This window comes from Boleophthalmus pectinirostris, unplaced genomic scaffold, assembly GCF_026225935.1.
Source record: "Boleophthalmus pectinirostris isolate CB_2022bp ecotype Guang Dong unplaced genomic scaffold, ASM2622593v1 HiC_scaffold_14, whole genome shotgun sequence".
NCBI lineage: Eukaryota > Metazoa > Chordata > Actinopteri > Gobiiformes > Gobiidae > Boleophthalmus > Boleophthalmus pectinirostris.
Window position 1 is genome coordinate 25,775,532 of NW_026571047.1, and position 17,453 is coordinate 25,792,984.

Genomic DNA, 17,453 nt, shown 5'->3' on the forward strand with positions numbered 1-17,453 from the left:
ATAGACCATTTAATGACAGTGCGTCTTATAATGTAGAGCGCCTAATAGTGCAGAAAATACGGTAACTGTTTCTTCTTTTTTTTGTTCACTTTTATGCACTTTGGTCTTTGGTCAGCTGAAGTTGCTTTAAATGTGTTATATAAATAAACTTGAAATTAACTGAACTTTGAACAGAATTAAAATATAAATCACAAACTGTATATAACCATAATCGCAATGCTCGTCAGAAAAATGTTATATTTTTCCCAAATCGTTCAGCCCTGGAAGCTATAAAATGTAATAAAGACGTCTCCAACCTGCAGCTCTCCACCCTCTTCCCAGTAGCTCGCCAAGAAATCTCTAAATTACACGTATTGTGCTGAATAATTAAAACCTGATTAATTTAACCATTGTATATGTATTATTTTCAAGCCTAACTTTGTACACTAAAAAAATAAATGGATAAAGGTTTATGTTTTATAAGCATCTAACATCGGGTGACCAGATTTTCAAAATAAAAAAACTGGGACATTCCTTATTTGAAGTGGTTGGTAATAATAAAATTGTGAAACAAGTGCGTAATTAATGAAAACTTTTCTGTACTCAGCCCATTCAGCCCTAGTCACATTTTCGTTGCATTTTGGTCATTTTTAAGCAGCTTTTCTGTATTTTACCTAAACAAATCACAATTTATGCCTCTCTTTACTGTAAGCAGCGATCAAATTGGTTAAAAATAGGGACACCTGGGACATTTCTTGTATAAAAATCACTGGTTTTGTATAAATTTGCTTGGACAGGGGACACGGGGCTCGACACTAGGACTGTCCCGGGTAAACAGGGACATCTGGTCACGCTAATCTAACTGTACTTCATCTAAGGTTTGCCGTGGTTCTGTTATATACTAAATAACTTTCTTGTGACCGCTAAAACTAGTAGCTCTCTGGCATTTTTGTTTTGTAAAGGTAGCTCACTGGAGGAAAAATAGAACTGTATAATGTTTATGGGACAAATAATTCACCTAAAATCCACTCTCTTCTAAACAAGATACTTTAAATGTTGTACCGAGAGGCACAAGAATGATCAGGAAAGAGAAACAACACACTGGCTAAGACGTGAAGCTCATGACAGTCTAAAACCAATGCTTTTGTTAAGAAATACAGATGGAAATGTTAAAAAATGAATGCAAATTTGAGTAGAATGATGTGTTTTTATATTATATCAATGTAATGGACATATTTATTATAACTCTTGCAACTTTACTTGTAAATTAGGGATGTAAAGTGTATCTTAATTATATTCTGTGCTGAGTAGGGGTGGGTAATACGGAGAAAAATGAATATACATTTTGAAATTATGCCGACAACACTATCCACAAGTATACTTCATAAAGATATAGCAATCCATTATAAATAAATCAGTATAAATATGCTTAAATGCATCTGTAAAAGTTTAGGTTTAGGTTTATGTCTTCTTTAGCTGATTTTTTAGGTATTCTGAAATTGTTTTTACTGCAGATACAACAGTATAATTTTGCAGATCTCCAAAATACCGTACGTTTTTAAATATATCTCCCACCTCTGAGTTGGAGCGACGTTAGTTACAGTGTACGATCACGTGATTCGGTGGAGGGAAAGGCGTCAGCTTCAGAGAACATTACTAAGCGTTTCCGTTTTACATCCAATTAAACTCATCGGTTTCTGAACACACGCCGTCTAAAAGGTCACGGCCAAGCTTTTTCTGTATCACTCGGAACGGGATGAATAATACATTAGACGAGGTTTATGGGTTTACAAACAGGTTTAATGCTATTGTCATTCCAAATTTACTGCGTTTCACTGCAGAGGTTCATGTTAATTGATATGTTAATTTTATGATGATGTTTGTGAGCATACAGACACAGAACACTCAGTGCATTCATGCCTGGGACTGTTTGACATATCGCAGACGAGCTGACAATTGTACTGGTTGAGTTTTATTGTTTTTCTATGCTATGATAAGATTTGAGCTGTAAAAGGGTTGAATAAATAACTTCTATGACTTCATTTTTTATTTATTGCAGCTCATGTTCATTCACAAAGACCCACTTTTATTCTCTGGCTTTTTTGTGAGTTGTGTGGTCCTTTTTTTTTTTTTTTTTTTTTTTTTTTTATGTATTTTTTTATTGGTTTTATTTATTTATTGCTATTCTATGATTTTGCTTTTATTTTATTTTACTGGTTTTATTATTTTGCAACTAGTATGATTATTTTAGTAGTTTATTTTATCTTTTTTTTTATTGTTATTATGTATTTGTGCAGCACTTTGGAAACTGTTTGTGAAATGTGCTATAGAAATAAAGACTGGATTGGATTGAAACTGATACATATAGAATAGTTTTTGGAGTTTTTTGGGGTGTTGGCGGTGGTGGGCATAATGTCATTCAATATTATCGTTTACAATCTTTATTTTCCTCAGATATGCTTAAAAATGTGTTGTCGTGACAGGCAGAGCTCCAGGTTAGAAACACAGTGCCTTTACTTTCTAGGAAGGGTGACCAGACGTTCCAATTTACCCGGAACAGTCCCAGTTTTGAGCCCTGTGTCCACTGTCCCAGCAGATTTATTCAAAACCAATGATTTGTCCCAGTTTTATACAATAGGGACAGTGCATATTAATGAACATCTACAACGCTGCAGTGTAAATATGCATGATTATAGCAAGAATGTTAATTTCCATCTGTAGTCCCGAGGCAAGTAACATCACAAATTTAACAAAGAAAAAACAACAATAACAAGTGACAGTTCTAAATTAAAAGTGTCCACAAGTTTAGTTGGTTTTCCTTTAGCCTGTTTCAAGTGGGATTTGAAAGTGTCCAGTGTTGGAGTCTCTCTTATTGATAATGGGAGACTGTTCCAAAATTTAGTGCCTCTGACTGAGACACACTTTGTCCAAATGTGGTGCATCTGTGTGGGAGCTCACAGTTCCCCCGGGCTGTGGCCCTAGTGCCCACTGACAGCCTTTACTTTAATAAAATCCTGTAATGGAGGGGGTGCAAGTCCATACAAAACTTTATATATAAAACATTCATATTTAAAATCAACAAAATTATTAAAATTAAGCAAACTGTACTTATCTAAAATAGTGCAGTGGTGAAATGAGAGTGGTTTCTTGTCCAGTATTTTTACAGCAAGTGATACGACTGGTTTGGTATGTTCCAGATGTCCCTATTTTAGACCAATTTGATCTAAACCAGGACTAAATTAGGACTAAACTAGGAATATATCACATCTATTTCAAGTCTATTTCAGGTCTAAACCAGGTCTAAACCAGGGCTAAACCAGGGCTAAACCAGGGCTAAACCAGGTCTAAACCAGGTCTATTTCCGTTCTAAACCAGGGCTAAGCCAGGTCTAAACTAGGTCTAAGACAGGACTAAACTAGGGCTAAACCAGGACTAAACTAGGGCTAAGATTAGAATTATATCAATTTTAAACCAGGTCTAAACCAGGTCTAAACCAGGTCTAAACCAGGTCTAAACCAGGTCTATTTCCGTTCTAAACCAGGGCTAAGCCAGGTCTAAACTAGGTCTAAGACAGGACTAAACTAGGGCTAAACCAGGACTAAACTAGGGCTAAGATTAGAATTATATCAATTTTAAACCAGGTCTAAACCAGGTCTAAACCAGGACTATACTAGGGCTAAAATTAGGACTATATCAATTCTAAACCAGATCTAAACCAGAGGAGCAAAAATTGCATTTGTTTCTGTATTTAGTCTCTTAGATTATACACTGACACACATGTGAGTCAAGAATGGACAACGCTACTTGCTTTTTTTCTTCATTTTATTTATCCCAACCAGGGTTTGTCCCAGTTTTTAATTCTGAAAATGTGGTCACCCTATTTTTCTAGGTTTACTTTTCAATTTGGACTCACTGTTTTGTTTTGTGCTCGCCATTACGCATGCGTCAATCTACACTTCCATGAGTATTTGTAGTAGATTACTGTCTCAATCTGCAACTAGAGGTGAACAAACTGATGTACAAACGTGGTGCATGTTTCAGTGACACTTACGAGAAGAGTTTCCTGCACCAGAAGGCGGTCCCGGGCCAGAGCTCCCGGAGCAGCACAGCCCGGGACAGATTGGCTTTGATTTCCGCGAGGAGCTCATCGGCCTCGGGGTCCAATCGATCAGCGTAAGGCAACAGGGCATTGTACACGATCTCCTTCTGCGGGACAAACCCCTCCTGCGTTTCCTTGGTCTCCGTGTTGTCCTCAGTGTCCTCCGCGTCCTGCGTCTCCACCGCCATGGTCATCTCCCGCCAAATTTCCAACTCGGCTTTCCAGCTGATAGCGCGCATTCAAAACTGCGGAAAATGGACAAATTAGCGCAGAATTGTACTAGGAAGTTGCAGGGCATAATCCAGTGTGTCCGAGGCGGAAGGTGGGCGATCACTGAAGGAAAGTATGTCGCGCTAATTGAGTTGAACAAGCCGCTAATCCCCTTGCGCTCCTGCTCAGAGAATATAAACCCGCACACCCGGAGCCTGCACCCAGAGGACCGCACTGAGATCGTGATAATTGCGCTATAATTGAGCTACAAGGTGGATTTTTATTGACATTAACAAGTGTTTTAAAATAAATATTTGTTGCCTGTAACCTCTTTAGAAGAATAGAAATGCAATTACAATCATTTAGGAGTAGGAGAACTAAAAGAACACTTGATCTGCTCTGTTATGACACTAACGCTATAGATTTGGTGTTGGCTACTACTATATCTATAAAAAAAAAATAATAATAAAAATAAATTACTTTTTTAAAATTTTACTTTCTTACTTTTTATTTTAGTTAATTTATTTAGATATTATTATTTATTTTATTATTTATTATTTTATTTTATTACTTATTTAGATTTTTATAATAGTTCTATGGCTACAAGGGGCGCGCAGAAATATCGAAATACCGATATATCGTATTGTTTATCGTGATGATACAGTTTCAATATCGTGTTCTGCTGTATCAATAGTATTTTTTGGTATATTTGACTTAATTATTTAGTTACAGAGCTACAGTTTTTTCCTCGTTTGGAGGTAGGAAACTTTAATGCAGCATATTTGACATTTTTACTGTTTTAAACTAAATATTTGTTCACTGTAACCTCTTTAGAAGAATAGAAATCCAATTACAATCATTTAGGAGTAGGGGAACTAAAAGAACACTTGATCTGCTCTGTTATGACATTAACGCTATAGATTTGGTGATGGCTACTACTACCATGGATCTATAATAAAATAATAATAATAATAATAAAAAAAAACGTAAATAACTTTTTTTTTATTTTACTTTTTTACTCTTTATTTTAGTCAATTTATTTAGATTTTATTATTATTTTTTATTTTATTACTTATTTAGATTGTATTATAGTTCTATGGCTACTAGGGGTGCGCAGAAATATCGAAATACCGATATATCGTATCATTTAATGTGATGGTACAGCTTCGATATCATGAGCTGCTGTATCAGTAGTATTTTTTGGTGTATTTGACTAAATTAATTTGTTACAGCGCTACAGTTTTGTTGCTTTTTTGAAAGTAGGAAACTTTTATGCAGCACATTTGACATTTTTGCTGTTTTGACGATTAAAATTGCCATTTTTCATGATTCACTTTGAACAAGAAATGGTTTAACAAAGACTTTTAGTATCACAGCCTTTATTTTGTATTGAATTGTATCAAATCTATTTGAAATATATCGTATGGAATCGAAAGATCGAATCGAGTTATGTATTGTATTGGCAATTTCTTAATGATACCCACACCTAATGTCTACTATACTGTTTACGCTAATCATTTCCTTTAATTTGGAGGTTATGTAGAAAATGTATCACAGTCAGGTTAAGCTTGGGGTTAGGTTTAGTTTATTGATTTGGTTAAAGTTAGACTTTGACAAGACTTTGAGTAGGGTGACCAGATGTGGGACAGTCCCAGTTTTGAGCTATGTGTCTCCTGTCCCAGTGAATTTATTCAAAACCATTAATTTGGCCCAGTTTTATATAAGTAATGTCCCAGGTGTCCATATTTTTAACCAGTCTGATCCCTGCCAACTGTAAAACGAGGCATAAACTTTTTTTTTTTTTTTCATACGTTAAATACAGAAAATAAATAAAAAACTTAAGAATGACCAAAACACAAAGAAAATGTGACTATACTGGCTCACATTAGTGCCGAGTGCAAAACTATTTATTTTCCTTAATTATGCACTCGTTTAAAAAAAAAATTATAATAATAATAAAAAATTAATTCCCCATTTTCCACTAAAGTTAACTTGTTATTGTTATTGTTAGCATAAAATAATTAGCATAGCATGAACTTTCTAGAAACGTTAGCAACAACCAAACTTTCTAAAATCCGCCAAAACTGTCCCATTAACATTTCAACAATATTCCAAGGTTCCACAGTAGAGCTTTATTGTATTTAATTAAATGTTAGAAGTGAAAAGCTTAGTTTAACTAAATTTTTTGTTTGTTTTGATTGACATATCCAAGCTAAAGGGACGTCTCAGTGCGGGTCCTGCGGGTTTGCGGGTGCGCAGAGTTTTTGTGTTTGTTCCGCAATTACCTGCGCTGCGTCACGTCCTGCCGCGGTCACCTCTCGTGCTCTCGGTCTGACCCCTGCTTTGACCCCTGGCATTGGATTTTAAAATCAAAATCTGGGACATTCTTCTTTGTTTTGTGGTGGTTGGAAATAATAAAACTGTGAAACGAGTGCGTCATGAAGGAAAATTGTTCTGCACTCGGCTCATTCGTGACTAACATGTGAGTCAGTATAGTCACATTTTCTTTGTGTTTTGGTCGTTTTTATGCTGCTTTTCTGTATTTTACCTAAATAAATGACAATGTATTCCTCTCTTTACTGTTTGCAGGGATCAGATTGGTCAAAAATATGGACACCAGGGACAGTTCTTGATTAAAACTGCGACAAATCAATGGTTTTGGATAAATCTGCAGGGACAGGGGACGTAAGGCTCAAAACTGGGACTGTCCTGGGTAAATAGGGACGTCTGGTCACCCAACCCTGGCCTCAGCATTGACCCTACATGCAAAGGCACACTAGAAAGGTGAGTACATGCCATAGAGATAAGTTTAACGATATCCAAGTCTCATGATATGATATCCTCATAGTACGATATTTATTGCAATATCGCGGGAAAGCTCACGCTATGGTGGGGAGGCTCATGATTAGGAATGTAACAATATCCAAATCTCTCTTTATGATATTTTCACGATATACATCTCAAGGTATATTTATTGCGATATTTTGCAATAAATATTTGCCTTGACAAGACTTAATCCAAAGAACTAAGACTTAAAAGTGCTTAGAACTGTTATTTCTTCATGTAGTCTGCACTGAAATGGAGCATAGGATCATGGTCTATGTAGTTCCCTCTGTCTTTTTTTCATTACTGCTGCATCGTAACTCTTAATTTAAGCAAAGAGACTTGTAATTCGATATATTGTGATGGTCCACAATACTATTGTGAGAACTTTGACGATACGATATCACGATATTTGGGTTATTGTTACATCCCTATTTAATGCCTTTCTGTGGAATATTCTTGGTAAAGTAATAACATCTCCATGGAGACAAGCAGGTGGCAGACCCAGCACCTGCTTGGTATATTAAAAGTGCATATTTAAAGTGTTTATTATAGACAATTTTTAATTTTATTATTATCCCAGCACTGTTAGACATACAGTAGACATACAATACAGTTAAATAATCCACTTAACCACAGCTTAAGCTTTGTTCAACAATACAGACATACATTCTCCTAAAAATAGGCAACAAAAAAAAAAGAACAGGAGATGTAATCGCATTTTATCACGACTGATCCAAGCTATAAGAGAGCATTCATCCTAATTATGGCTTCAAAAATAAAGGTAGTCCAAGCTCTCAACACCATATATTTTTCAAATGTGAGGTTAAAATGTTATGTAACAGGGTTGTGAGCAAAACAAAAACAAGTACTACATCTCCCAGCATGCTTAGGTGTTTGTATGTGCGTGTGCTTGGCTGCTAGAGTGAAAAGAAAAGCTGATCCACTCTGATCTCTTAACTGGATTAGAACTCACTCGTTCTATTGACCCACTGAGGCCAATGTGATGTAAATAATCTGTCTGGCGCTTTTAATCAAAATGTGAAAACTACACTTCAGTTCACTGCAAGTCTAAGAGATTGAGATCCTACATTATAATTTATATGGTAAAGTATGGTAATTTCTTAACAATATCCAATCAGAAAATCTACAAAAGTTGAGTTTGATCATTTCTTTTACTGATTATAGCGTCTTGAACTAGTTATAACGACAAAAATCTGAAAATTCACAAAAAAATTGACCTAAATATCCAGTTTTTTGTGTGTTAAACATGTGTGAATGAAACAAAACACAACTCCAGGTGTGTTTTTGATGAGGAAACGACATTAATTTATAACATAAATCAGAAAATAGCGTAATATTTGCTCTTTAATTCTTGTCCCCGTCTCTACCTTTGCCTCTCTCGTCTTTGACCTCAGCGACCTCCTTTTCCCTACATTATTGGCTCGGTTCTGTGTAAATCCTGTTACTTAAAGCCAAGGTAATTCTCCCAGCACAAGGGTCTAAGATCATTGGTGCCTACCCATAATGCATAGCGTTTAAGTGCAACAATTTCATGGAAACAGCAGGTGGCAGACCCTCTACCAAGAAGGTTACATAATGCACCTAAACAACCAGGTCTAAGGTTTAAAACAGCCGTTCAATCTAAAGACATGAGAACATGAAAGATTGTAGAGAGCTTTTTCTATTGCTGACTGATTTTAATTTTAGCACCTGGCAACCCAGTTAAAAGCACATTTTGATTGAATAATTGGCTGAAAAATTATCTTGATCATGTTTTCAGGTGGTGAGGTGTGAGATGATGAGTTTAGTCCATATTTTTTTTCTCATATTTGTCATTTCATATCAACAATCGGGCTGTCTGTAATGGTTTTAGGAGGCATTCACTTTTGTCAGGTTAAGTTAGGTTTCTTTAGGCTGGTCCCACATTTCACATTTCATTCATCCACATTATGTGCAATAAACATGTAAAAACACAATTACAAAATAAAGTGTTACAGTTAAATTCATCCATCACGCTTGACTAAAAACACAATAAATATTAAATATATATAAAAACACACGATTTTTCCAAGACAAACGTATTAAAATTGATAGAAAAATAAATCTGTGTATCATTCATTCATTCGTTTTTTCAATATAAAACCAAAAATAAGAAAAATAAAAAACAGATAACGATTTGTTTTTTCAGTTTTCGATTTTGTGTTTAAATGAATAATGGAAAAAACAGATAACGGCCGTTTCTTGTTTCTGTGACTTAAACTGCGATGCCCGACTGAACCAGGACTAAACCAGGACTAAACCAGGTCCAGGACCAGACTGGAACCAGACCGGGATTAAGACCAGGCCTGAGACTGGGACCAGACCAGAACTGAGACTGGGACCAGACCAGGACCAGACTAGGACCAGACCAGGACTGACACTGGGATCAGACCAGGATTGAAAACGGTTTAGTCCTGGTTTAGTCTTGTTTTAGTCCTGATTCATTCCTGGTTCAGTCCATATGTGGCGGAAAAGTCCGGCATCGCAGTTTAAGTCACGGAAACAGAAATATCATTTATTTTCATTTTGGTTTTGGAGTCAAATAATAAAGAAAATTGTTGTTTTTTCATTTTGTTATTTTTGGTTTTATTTTGAAAAACGAATGAACGACTGATACACGGATTTAAATAGACTACAGTTTATTCATAAGTCTGATAGCAGCTGCAACGGAGCTCCTTTTTAAACTATTTGTTCTAGATCTTGGGACTAAAAGCCTTTGACCAGTGGAAAGCACCTGAATGTCTGAGTTTAGTGGATGTTGCACGTCTTTTAAAATCCTCTGGGACGTCCTCTGTAAGTGTCTTGAGTACAGAGAGTCCAGGCGGCTCTGAGGTTGGACAATCACCTCACTCACCCATTTAACCAACAAATTCAGGGAGTTCTTGTTTTTAGCAGCTCCCAAAACTTTGATTTGGTCCTTGTTTAGTCCTTGTTTTGTCTTTGTTTAGTCCTGGTTTAGTCCTCCCACTCTAGTCCTGCTCTAGTCCAGGCTTAGTTCCAAAATTTAGCCCCAGTTTAAGTATGTAACTATGACCGCAACCCACATACTCTGCAATAATCACATTTCAAAATCCTTATAATTTATTTTGAATGTGGTCTTTAACTTTTATCTCCACAGATCTTGTTTCCTTTGGGCTTTTTGTTCCTTTAACTCTGACAGCACCTGTTCCTTCAGCGTTGAATCACCTCCAACCAGATGTGTGTCTGTGGCCATTTTTCCAATCCCCGTCATGTTTTCAGATACACAGGATTAAAGAGCTACGGAGCATTTGTGAGTAGTGAATGTTTGTGTGTTTGTGGTTCCTAACGTGATCTGAAAAACTCATTATTTCTCAAGCGAGCGAGTCGACAAATGGAAAATATGACACTTGATGATGATGATGATGCCCGTTTGAATCAGTGAGGACAAGACCGCACTGTAAAAAAGTGTAGTTAAAGATGCACTGTGTAACTGTTCTGGTGGGGGTCTGTCATCTGCTGGTCTCCATGGTAACGTTAATGCTCTGCTTGGAAACCTCCACAGGTTTGTGTTAAACTTATGTATATTACAGGGGTCCCCAACCTGTGGGCCGTGGACCGATACTGGGCCATGGGTCGTTTGGTATCGGGCCGTGAAAGCATGACCCCCCCCCCATACGCATCTCGAAACTATGTCTAAACCAGGACTAAACCAGGACTAAACCAGGACTAAATCAGGTCTAAACCAGGACTAAACCAGGATTAAACCAGGACTAAACCAGGACTAAATCAGGTCTAAACCAGGACTAAACCAGGATTAAACCAGGACTAAATCAGGTCTAAACCAGGACTAAACCAGGACTAAACCAGGTCTAAACCAGGACTAAATCAGGTCTAAACCAGGACTAAACCAGGTCTAAACCCAGGATTAAACCAGGTCTAAACCAGGTCTAAACCAGGATAAAACCAGGATTAAACCAGGACTACATCAGGACTAAAACCAGAACTAAACCAGGACTAAACCAGGTCTAAACCAGGACTAAATCAGGTCTAAACCAGGACTAAACCAGGTCTAAACCCAGGATTAAACCAGGTCTAAACCAGGATAAAACCAGGATTAAACCAGGACTACATCAGGACTAAAACCAGAACTAAACCAGGACTAAACCAGGTCTAAACCAGGACTAAATCAGGTCTAAACCAGGACTAAACCAGGTCTAAACCCAGGATTAAACCAGGTCTAAACCAGGTCTAAACCAGGATAAAACCAGGATTAAACCAGGACTACATCAGGACTAAAACCAGAACTAAACCAGGTCTAAACCAGGTCTAAAACTGGCATTAAACCAGGACTAAATCAGGACTAAACCAGGTCTAAACCAGGACTAAACAAGGACAAAATCAAGACTAAACCAGGTCTATCAAATCTAAACCAGGACTAAACAAGGAATAAAACCAGGACTAAACCAGGACTAAACCAGGTCTAAACCAGGACTCGACCAGGACTAAACCATGCCGCACCCGGTATGTGAAATATTGTCAGACATAAAACCGGTCTGTGGGTCTAAAAAGGTTGGGGGACCACTGCTGTATTGCATTTATTCAATTACAGGTTTTCAATCTTGGCTGGATCACTTCTCCACAGATCTGACTTATAATTTGTAAATGTCATACTACATCCCAGACAAAGTGTTGACATCTCTGCAGGTTTTTTTTTTTTTTTTTGAGAATGTGCATACAATTTAAAAAAAAATCAAGTGCAATAAAAAATAAAATAAAATAAAAACTAGTATTTTTTCCCAATATTCCCAATACTCTGTTTTGTATTTATTTCTGTCAAAAGTATCTGACAGAGGAGTGGGAAAACCTTCCAAGTCCGCTGGTACAGCTTGTAGCTTGAAATAAGGGGAAAAAAAAAATATTTATACCAGCCAGATAAAAAACAAAAAATGTCAAAACTGCTCAAATCACGGTGAGCTATTCCCGGCACATTTACTAACATTTAAATTGTTTTTCCGTGCACACAGACAGTAAACAGATGGACCGGTGCATGGGAAAGAGTTTTTTGAGGTATGTTTTTTGCATTTGATCAGCTGGACCAAATAATCCCGTAGAGTTTAGAGGAGACACATGCAAATGAGTTACGTGGCTTTGACCTACTTTAAGCACTTTAAAAACATGATCGGTCACTCCCTATTACGTCCTCGCGCACAAATTTATAGCTCCCTTTATGCGCATTCTTAGCATTTGTCTTGTTTTAGTTGGCTTTGTCATCCAAATGAAATAATGGCGACGTTCAATCCACTACCACTTCATAGTTTTTAGGTGATAGACGTACGCCGAGACAGTTTCAAACAACGCGGTGATGCATTGAGAGCGATAAGCAACAGAGACATTTTCACTAAGACATATTTTTAAGTACTAGAGTGTTGCTACTTGCCTTTTGTGTACCAATATTGTCACCTTTAAAGCGGATCTTCGACTTTTCTCATGATTCGTGCACGCTTGAGTGATCTTTAAGTGTTTATTTTGTAGTTGCAATTTTGCTTTTGAAGGGACAGTTCAGAGTTTTTCGACATAGGACCTCATTTCCTAGTGAGCCAGAGTGTTGGAGACGTGTGGAGACACTTTTTTAAAATATTCCATCCAGTCCTTGTATTTGCAGAGGTCGCTGGTGCTAGACTAGTGCATGTCAATGGCCATAGTTATCCTGCCACTAAAAACAGTCTTACCCACTCCACAAAACACCCAAAGTAAAACATTTATTACGCCAGACTGTCGATGTGAATGTCTGTGTTGATAGAATAATTTTAAAAGTAAAACCAACCTTGTATTTAAAGGATTTATGTCTGAGTAGCAGCAGTGAGTTGTACTTCCTGATAGAAAGCTTGGCAGTGGCGGATTGATATATGAGAAAATAGTCCCTCAACATGCGATGAATCATAGACCGTATAAAAGAAGTGGACTAAGTGAGTGTGATGTCACCCATAGCATTCAGCGCCGCTCAAATGAGGCGGTTACAGGAGCGAATCTGAAGCCAGGCTCTACTTTATGAATAAGATTTTTTTGACAGACAAAATAGCAAAAAAAAAACCAAAAAACAAATTCAGGATCATGTAGAACGAGTTAATATGAACATTTTAAGACCAAAATGACGAGGTTCAGTGCAGCAGTTACAGAGAGAGGGGCGACAAGATCCCGATGTAAGTCAAATTTGCTTCAGGTGTTTTGTGGAGTTGACCTCTGCAAATACAAGGACTGGATGGAATATTTTAAAAAGTGTCTCCACACGTCTCCAACACTCTGGATCACTAGGAAATGAGGTCCTAAGTCCAAAATTCCGAACTGTCCCTTTAACTCCAGTTTTCATCTCCATCGGTACGCCCACTGTTCTGTATTTAATTCCTTCTTATAAGTCTAATAAGAGTCAGGTCTGTGGAGATGCGAGCTTGCTCACAGTAAATATGCATGTTTTTAACGCAATAAATAATAATTAAACGTGCCTTCATTTTAGTCCATTTATTGGCTGAAAAGTTACATACTGTGGCTTTAAAGACCAGATAATATGATAATAAATAAAGAACAAAATACTATAATATCCTTGGAAACCAGCTCAGCCCAAACCGAGCTTGTGCCGAATGGTGGTCTGGATTAGCTTCGTGCCAGACCAGTGCGGCTGGAACCACAAAGTTAAGACCAGGAAAACTAATTCATTGACATAAAGTATTCCATTTATTTTAACAGACCGCATTTCCAGAAACTACTTCAAAATCAATTCCATCAATTTAACACCAAAACTCTAAAAGTGTCCGAGTATATGTAATTTAATATGAAAAAAAGTATGTATCTATTTACCCCACAAAAATAAAACGTATTTTTGACGACTCAAAAATAAACTACTGTATTTTTTTATAGTCGCACTTTTTTTCATGGTTTGGGTGGTCATGTGACTTATACTCTGGTGCAACTTATATATTCAAATATTCAGATTGACAGTCACGAGAGAGCGCTCTAGGCTCGTGTGTCAGTTTTCTGCGCACGTGTCCTGCATGTGTCCTGCTGCAAGTAGTGAAATATGCAGCCGAAAATGGTAATCGAGGAGCAGAAAGAAAGTTTGGAGTGAGTAAGAAACTTGTGAGGGACTGGCAAAAGGTGGGGAAGGCTTCAGGAAACCGGGAGGATGCATCAGGCAACTTTCCTGCAAGTCACTGGATGGATCGACAAAGCCTGGACTTCAGTGACACCGAAACCATCGTGAAAGGCTGGAATAATTCTAACTGGAACTGATGCTGAGTTTGATGACAGCTACACAGAAGAGGAAGCGGCGCTCTGTTTACCTCCGGAGGTCGTGGAGTTGCTCAGAAGTGACACCGAGGATGAAGAATTTAATGGATTTAGTGATTTGGAGTGAGATGGAGAGTTTGGTAAACTTGTTCTGTTCTGTTGTTTATGTTATAGTTTAATCTGAAGAACTGTTCATATGTGACGTTAACAGTCTGTTGTTCTCTGTTCTATTGTTTTTACTTGAACTTGCCTTTCACGATGAAATGTCGGTTCTTGGTCTCTGATTTTATAAAATAAATTTTCCCTAAAAAGTGCAATTTATAGTTTGGTGCAACTTATGTTTTTTTCTTCATTACACATTTTTTGGCTGTTCCGACTTATACTCCGGAGCAATTTATGATCCAGAAAATACGGTAAATCATTTTTGTGTAACTTTTTGGTTGAGGGTTTGTCACCTGCTTGTTTCTATGGATATGTCTTTGCTCTGCCTGAATGTTCCACAGTATGGCATTAAAAACAGCTCTACCTTATATTTACTCAACTACAGGTGGTTTTATAGCTCCGAAATACCTAGAAAAACAGACTTTCCTACTCTCCGCTGATCTGACCTGTAACTTGGTCTAGTTTGGTCTCCATGAAGACAGAAAGCTTTAATACCATACTGTGAAGCATTCCAGACAAAGGAATAACATCTGCATGGATAAAAGCATTTCAGAAAAATTAGACAATGCGTCTTTAATCTGAGATAAACAAAATTATCTTGATACTGAAATTGTCTAATTACTCCACAAAAATGAACGTATTTTTTGACAAATAATGATTAAACTAAATAATTTCTTATCCTAAAACAGATTTGCGGTCTGCTCCTAAACCTACTTCTAATTTTTGCCTGTAATGCCTCATTTACACTTGGGATTTTTCTTGGATGCCAATTTCCTTTTGCTTCTCAAATTTCGGAAAACTTGGAAAGCCAGAACTTATGTGTGTGTCTTTGAGTTTGGAGTGAGCGCGGAGCAAGAAGAAGAAGTGATGTGTCTATGAAAAAAACAACTTTAAACTTCCAAAGAAACTATTCCCTATCCAGCTGTGTTACTCTATGGGAGATATGCAACCTCAGTGCCAAAAGCAAGGTAACGCACGGCTATTTTCTTCTCTCCTCACTTCAATTACAGGTCCAACTATTTTAACAAAACAGCTCTCTGCAAGGATAATTTTTGAATTTTTCTTCTAGTCTTACTCCTATATGGATTACATTTCTAAATTAGCAAATTGGTCGACTTTTGGATGTGAAAAGACAGCGAGAAAATAAACAAATTCCATCACAACCTGGCAACCGTGTCAATCCAGATCTATACTGGAGAAAACGACAAAAAAAGGTATGTAATTTTGAATAATTTTTGTCAATTTTCCTGGCTGGAGTTTAATTCTTCCACTCTGTCTTATGTAAAAGTTGCATTATTTCTCTGTATGTTGATTTATGTGTGGACAGAGATGACAGCGCCAAGAGGTTCCCCCTGGATTTTAATGGTTATTTATGGAGCAGCTGTGTTCGCAGGTACATGCACGGACACACACGCGTAACACAAACACACACACTGGGTTTCCGAGCTTCCCCGGGACATTGCATTGACTTAAATTTCTTGGAGACCGATCCAAATCGTGGTTAAAGCTATATTACATTACGCTAAATGGACTCTTGTGAGCTTTAAGACATGTTATAATGTCGCTGCCTCATCTTAAACATATCCGGAGTTGTGTTTTGTTTCATTCACACATGTTTGAGTAACCATTTATTATTAGTCTGTGTACCGGTGCATCTCCAGAGCTCAAAATGCTCCGTCATGTTGTGGTAATTTTCAAGTTAACAGCTGCCTTTTACTTCTAGTTCAGTAGAGATTGGCAATTCCAGGGCTGAAATTATCCAAATGATTCTAATGAATATGTTTGGAGTGTTTTCAGTTTGAGAGAACACAGCAGAGAAATATGCAGGATTTGTGTGTTAAACATGTGTGAGGAAACAAAACAAACAAACATTATAACATAGAGCGGAAAATATAGCGTAATATAGGACCTTTAATATCACAATTTTAAATCATGTTAATCTAATAATGAAATATTTACGTCACAGGGAGCTGGTTTTTGTCATATACGTACAGTGTTGGGGAGTAACAGATTACATGTACCAGAGTTACGTAATAATACAGAATACAAATTATGAGTAACTGTATTCAGTTACAGTTACTGTTTCAATGAGTAGTAATTGGATTACAGTTACTATGTTGAAATAAATGGATTACACGGCGGGATTTTACTGTTTTCACATTTTGGGCTAAAGCCCCCCCCCCTTTTTTTTCTTTTTTTCTTTTTTTCCTCGGTAATTCCACTCATTGCCGGAAACTAAACCAGGTCTAAACTAGAGCTAAACTAGAGCTAAACCAGGTCTAAACCAGGACTAAAACCAGGACTAAACCAGGACTAAAACAAGACTAAAACAGGTCTAAACTAGATCTAAACCAGATCTAAACCAGGTCTAAACCAGGACTAAAACCAGGTCTAAACTAGATCTAAACTAGGTCTAAAACCAGGACTAAAACCAGGTCTAAAACCAGGTCTAAACCAGGTCTAAACCAGGTCTAAACCAGGTCTAAACCAGGTCTAAACCAGGACTAAACCAGGACTAAATCAGGATTTAACAGGACTAAACTATCAATAATATTTTTTTATTTGGTTAAGTAAAGTCTGGGCTTTTTATTTTCTTTTAGCAGACAAAACATCTTATGTTACGATATCCTCGTCTTTGCTTCTCTACAGCAAATCAAGTAATCCAAAGTATTCAGATTACATTACTCACTTTAAGTAATTTAATGGATTACGTTACAAACTACATTTTGGGGTATGTAATCTGTAATCTGTAGGGGAATACATTTTAAAAGTAACCTTCCCAACACTGTATACGAGGCAGTTTCAGATGATGTGTGTATATATCCTCCTGAGACTCGTCCCATTCATTTGTGTCCTTTGTGGACATTGAGTTAATCAGACGATCTTTTATGCGTTT

General features: G+C 37.1%; 1 protein-coding gene and 1 pseudogene across 1 annotated transcript in view; one reads left to right on the forward strand and one right to left on the reverse strand.

The window, feature by feature from the left end:
* Positions 1 to 13,487, reverse strand: part of psme4b (proteasome activator subunit 4b) — a 187,974-nt gene extending 174,487 nt beyond the window's left edge. Inside the window, 3 exon segments of the mRNA XM_055149918.1 lie at positions 4,031 to 4,200; positions 12,534 to 12,593; positions 13,458 to 13,487. Coding sequence (XP_055005893.1) covers positions 4,031 to 4,200; positions 12,534 to 12,593; positions 13,458 to 13,487 — 260 coding nt within the window.
* Positions 13,488 to 15,889: 2,402 nt separating this feature from the next.
* Positions 15,890 to 17,453, forward strand: part of LOC110174600 (thrombospondin-2-like) — a 50,871-nt pseudogene continuing 49,307 nt past the window's right edge.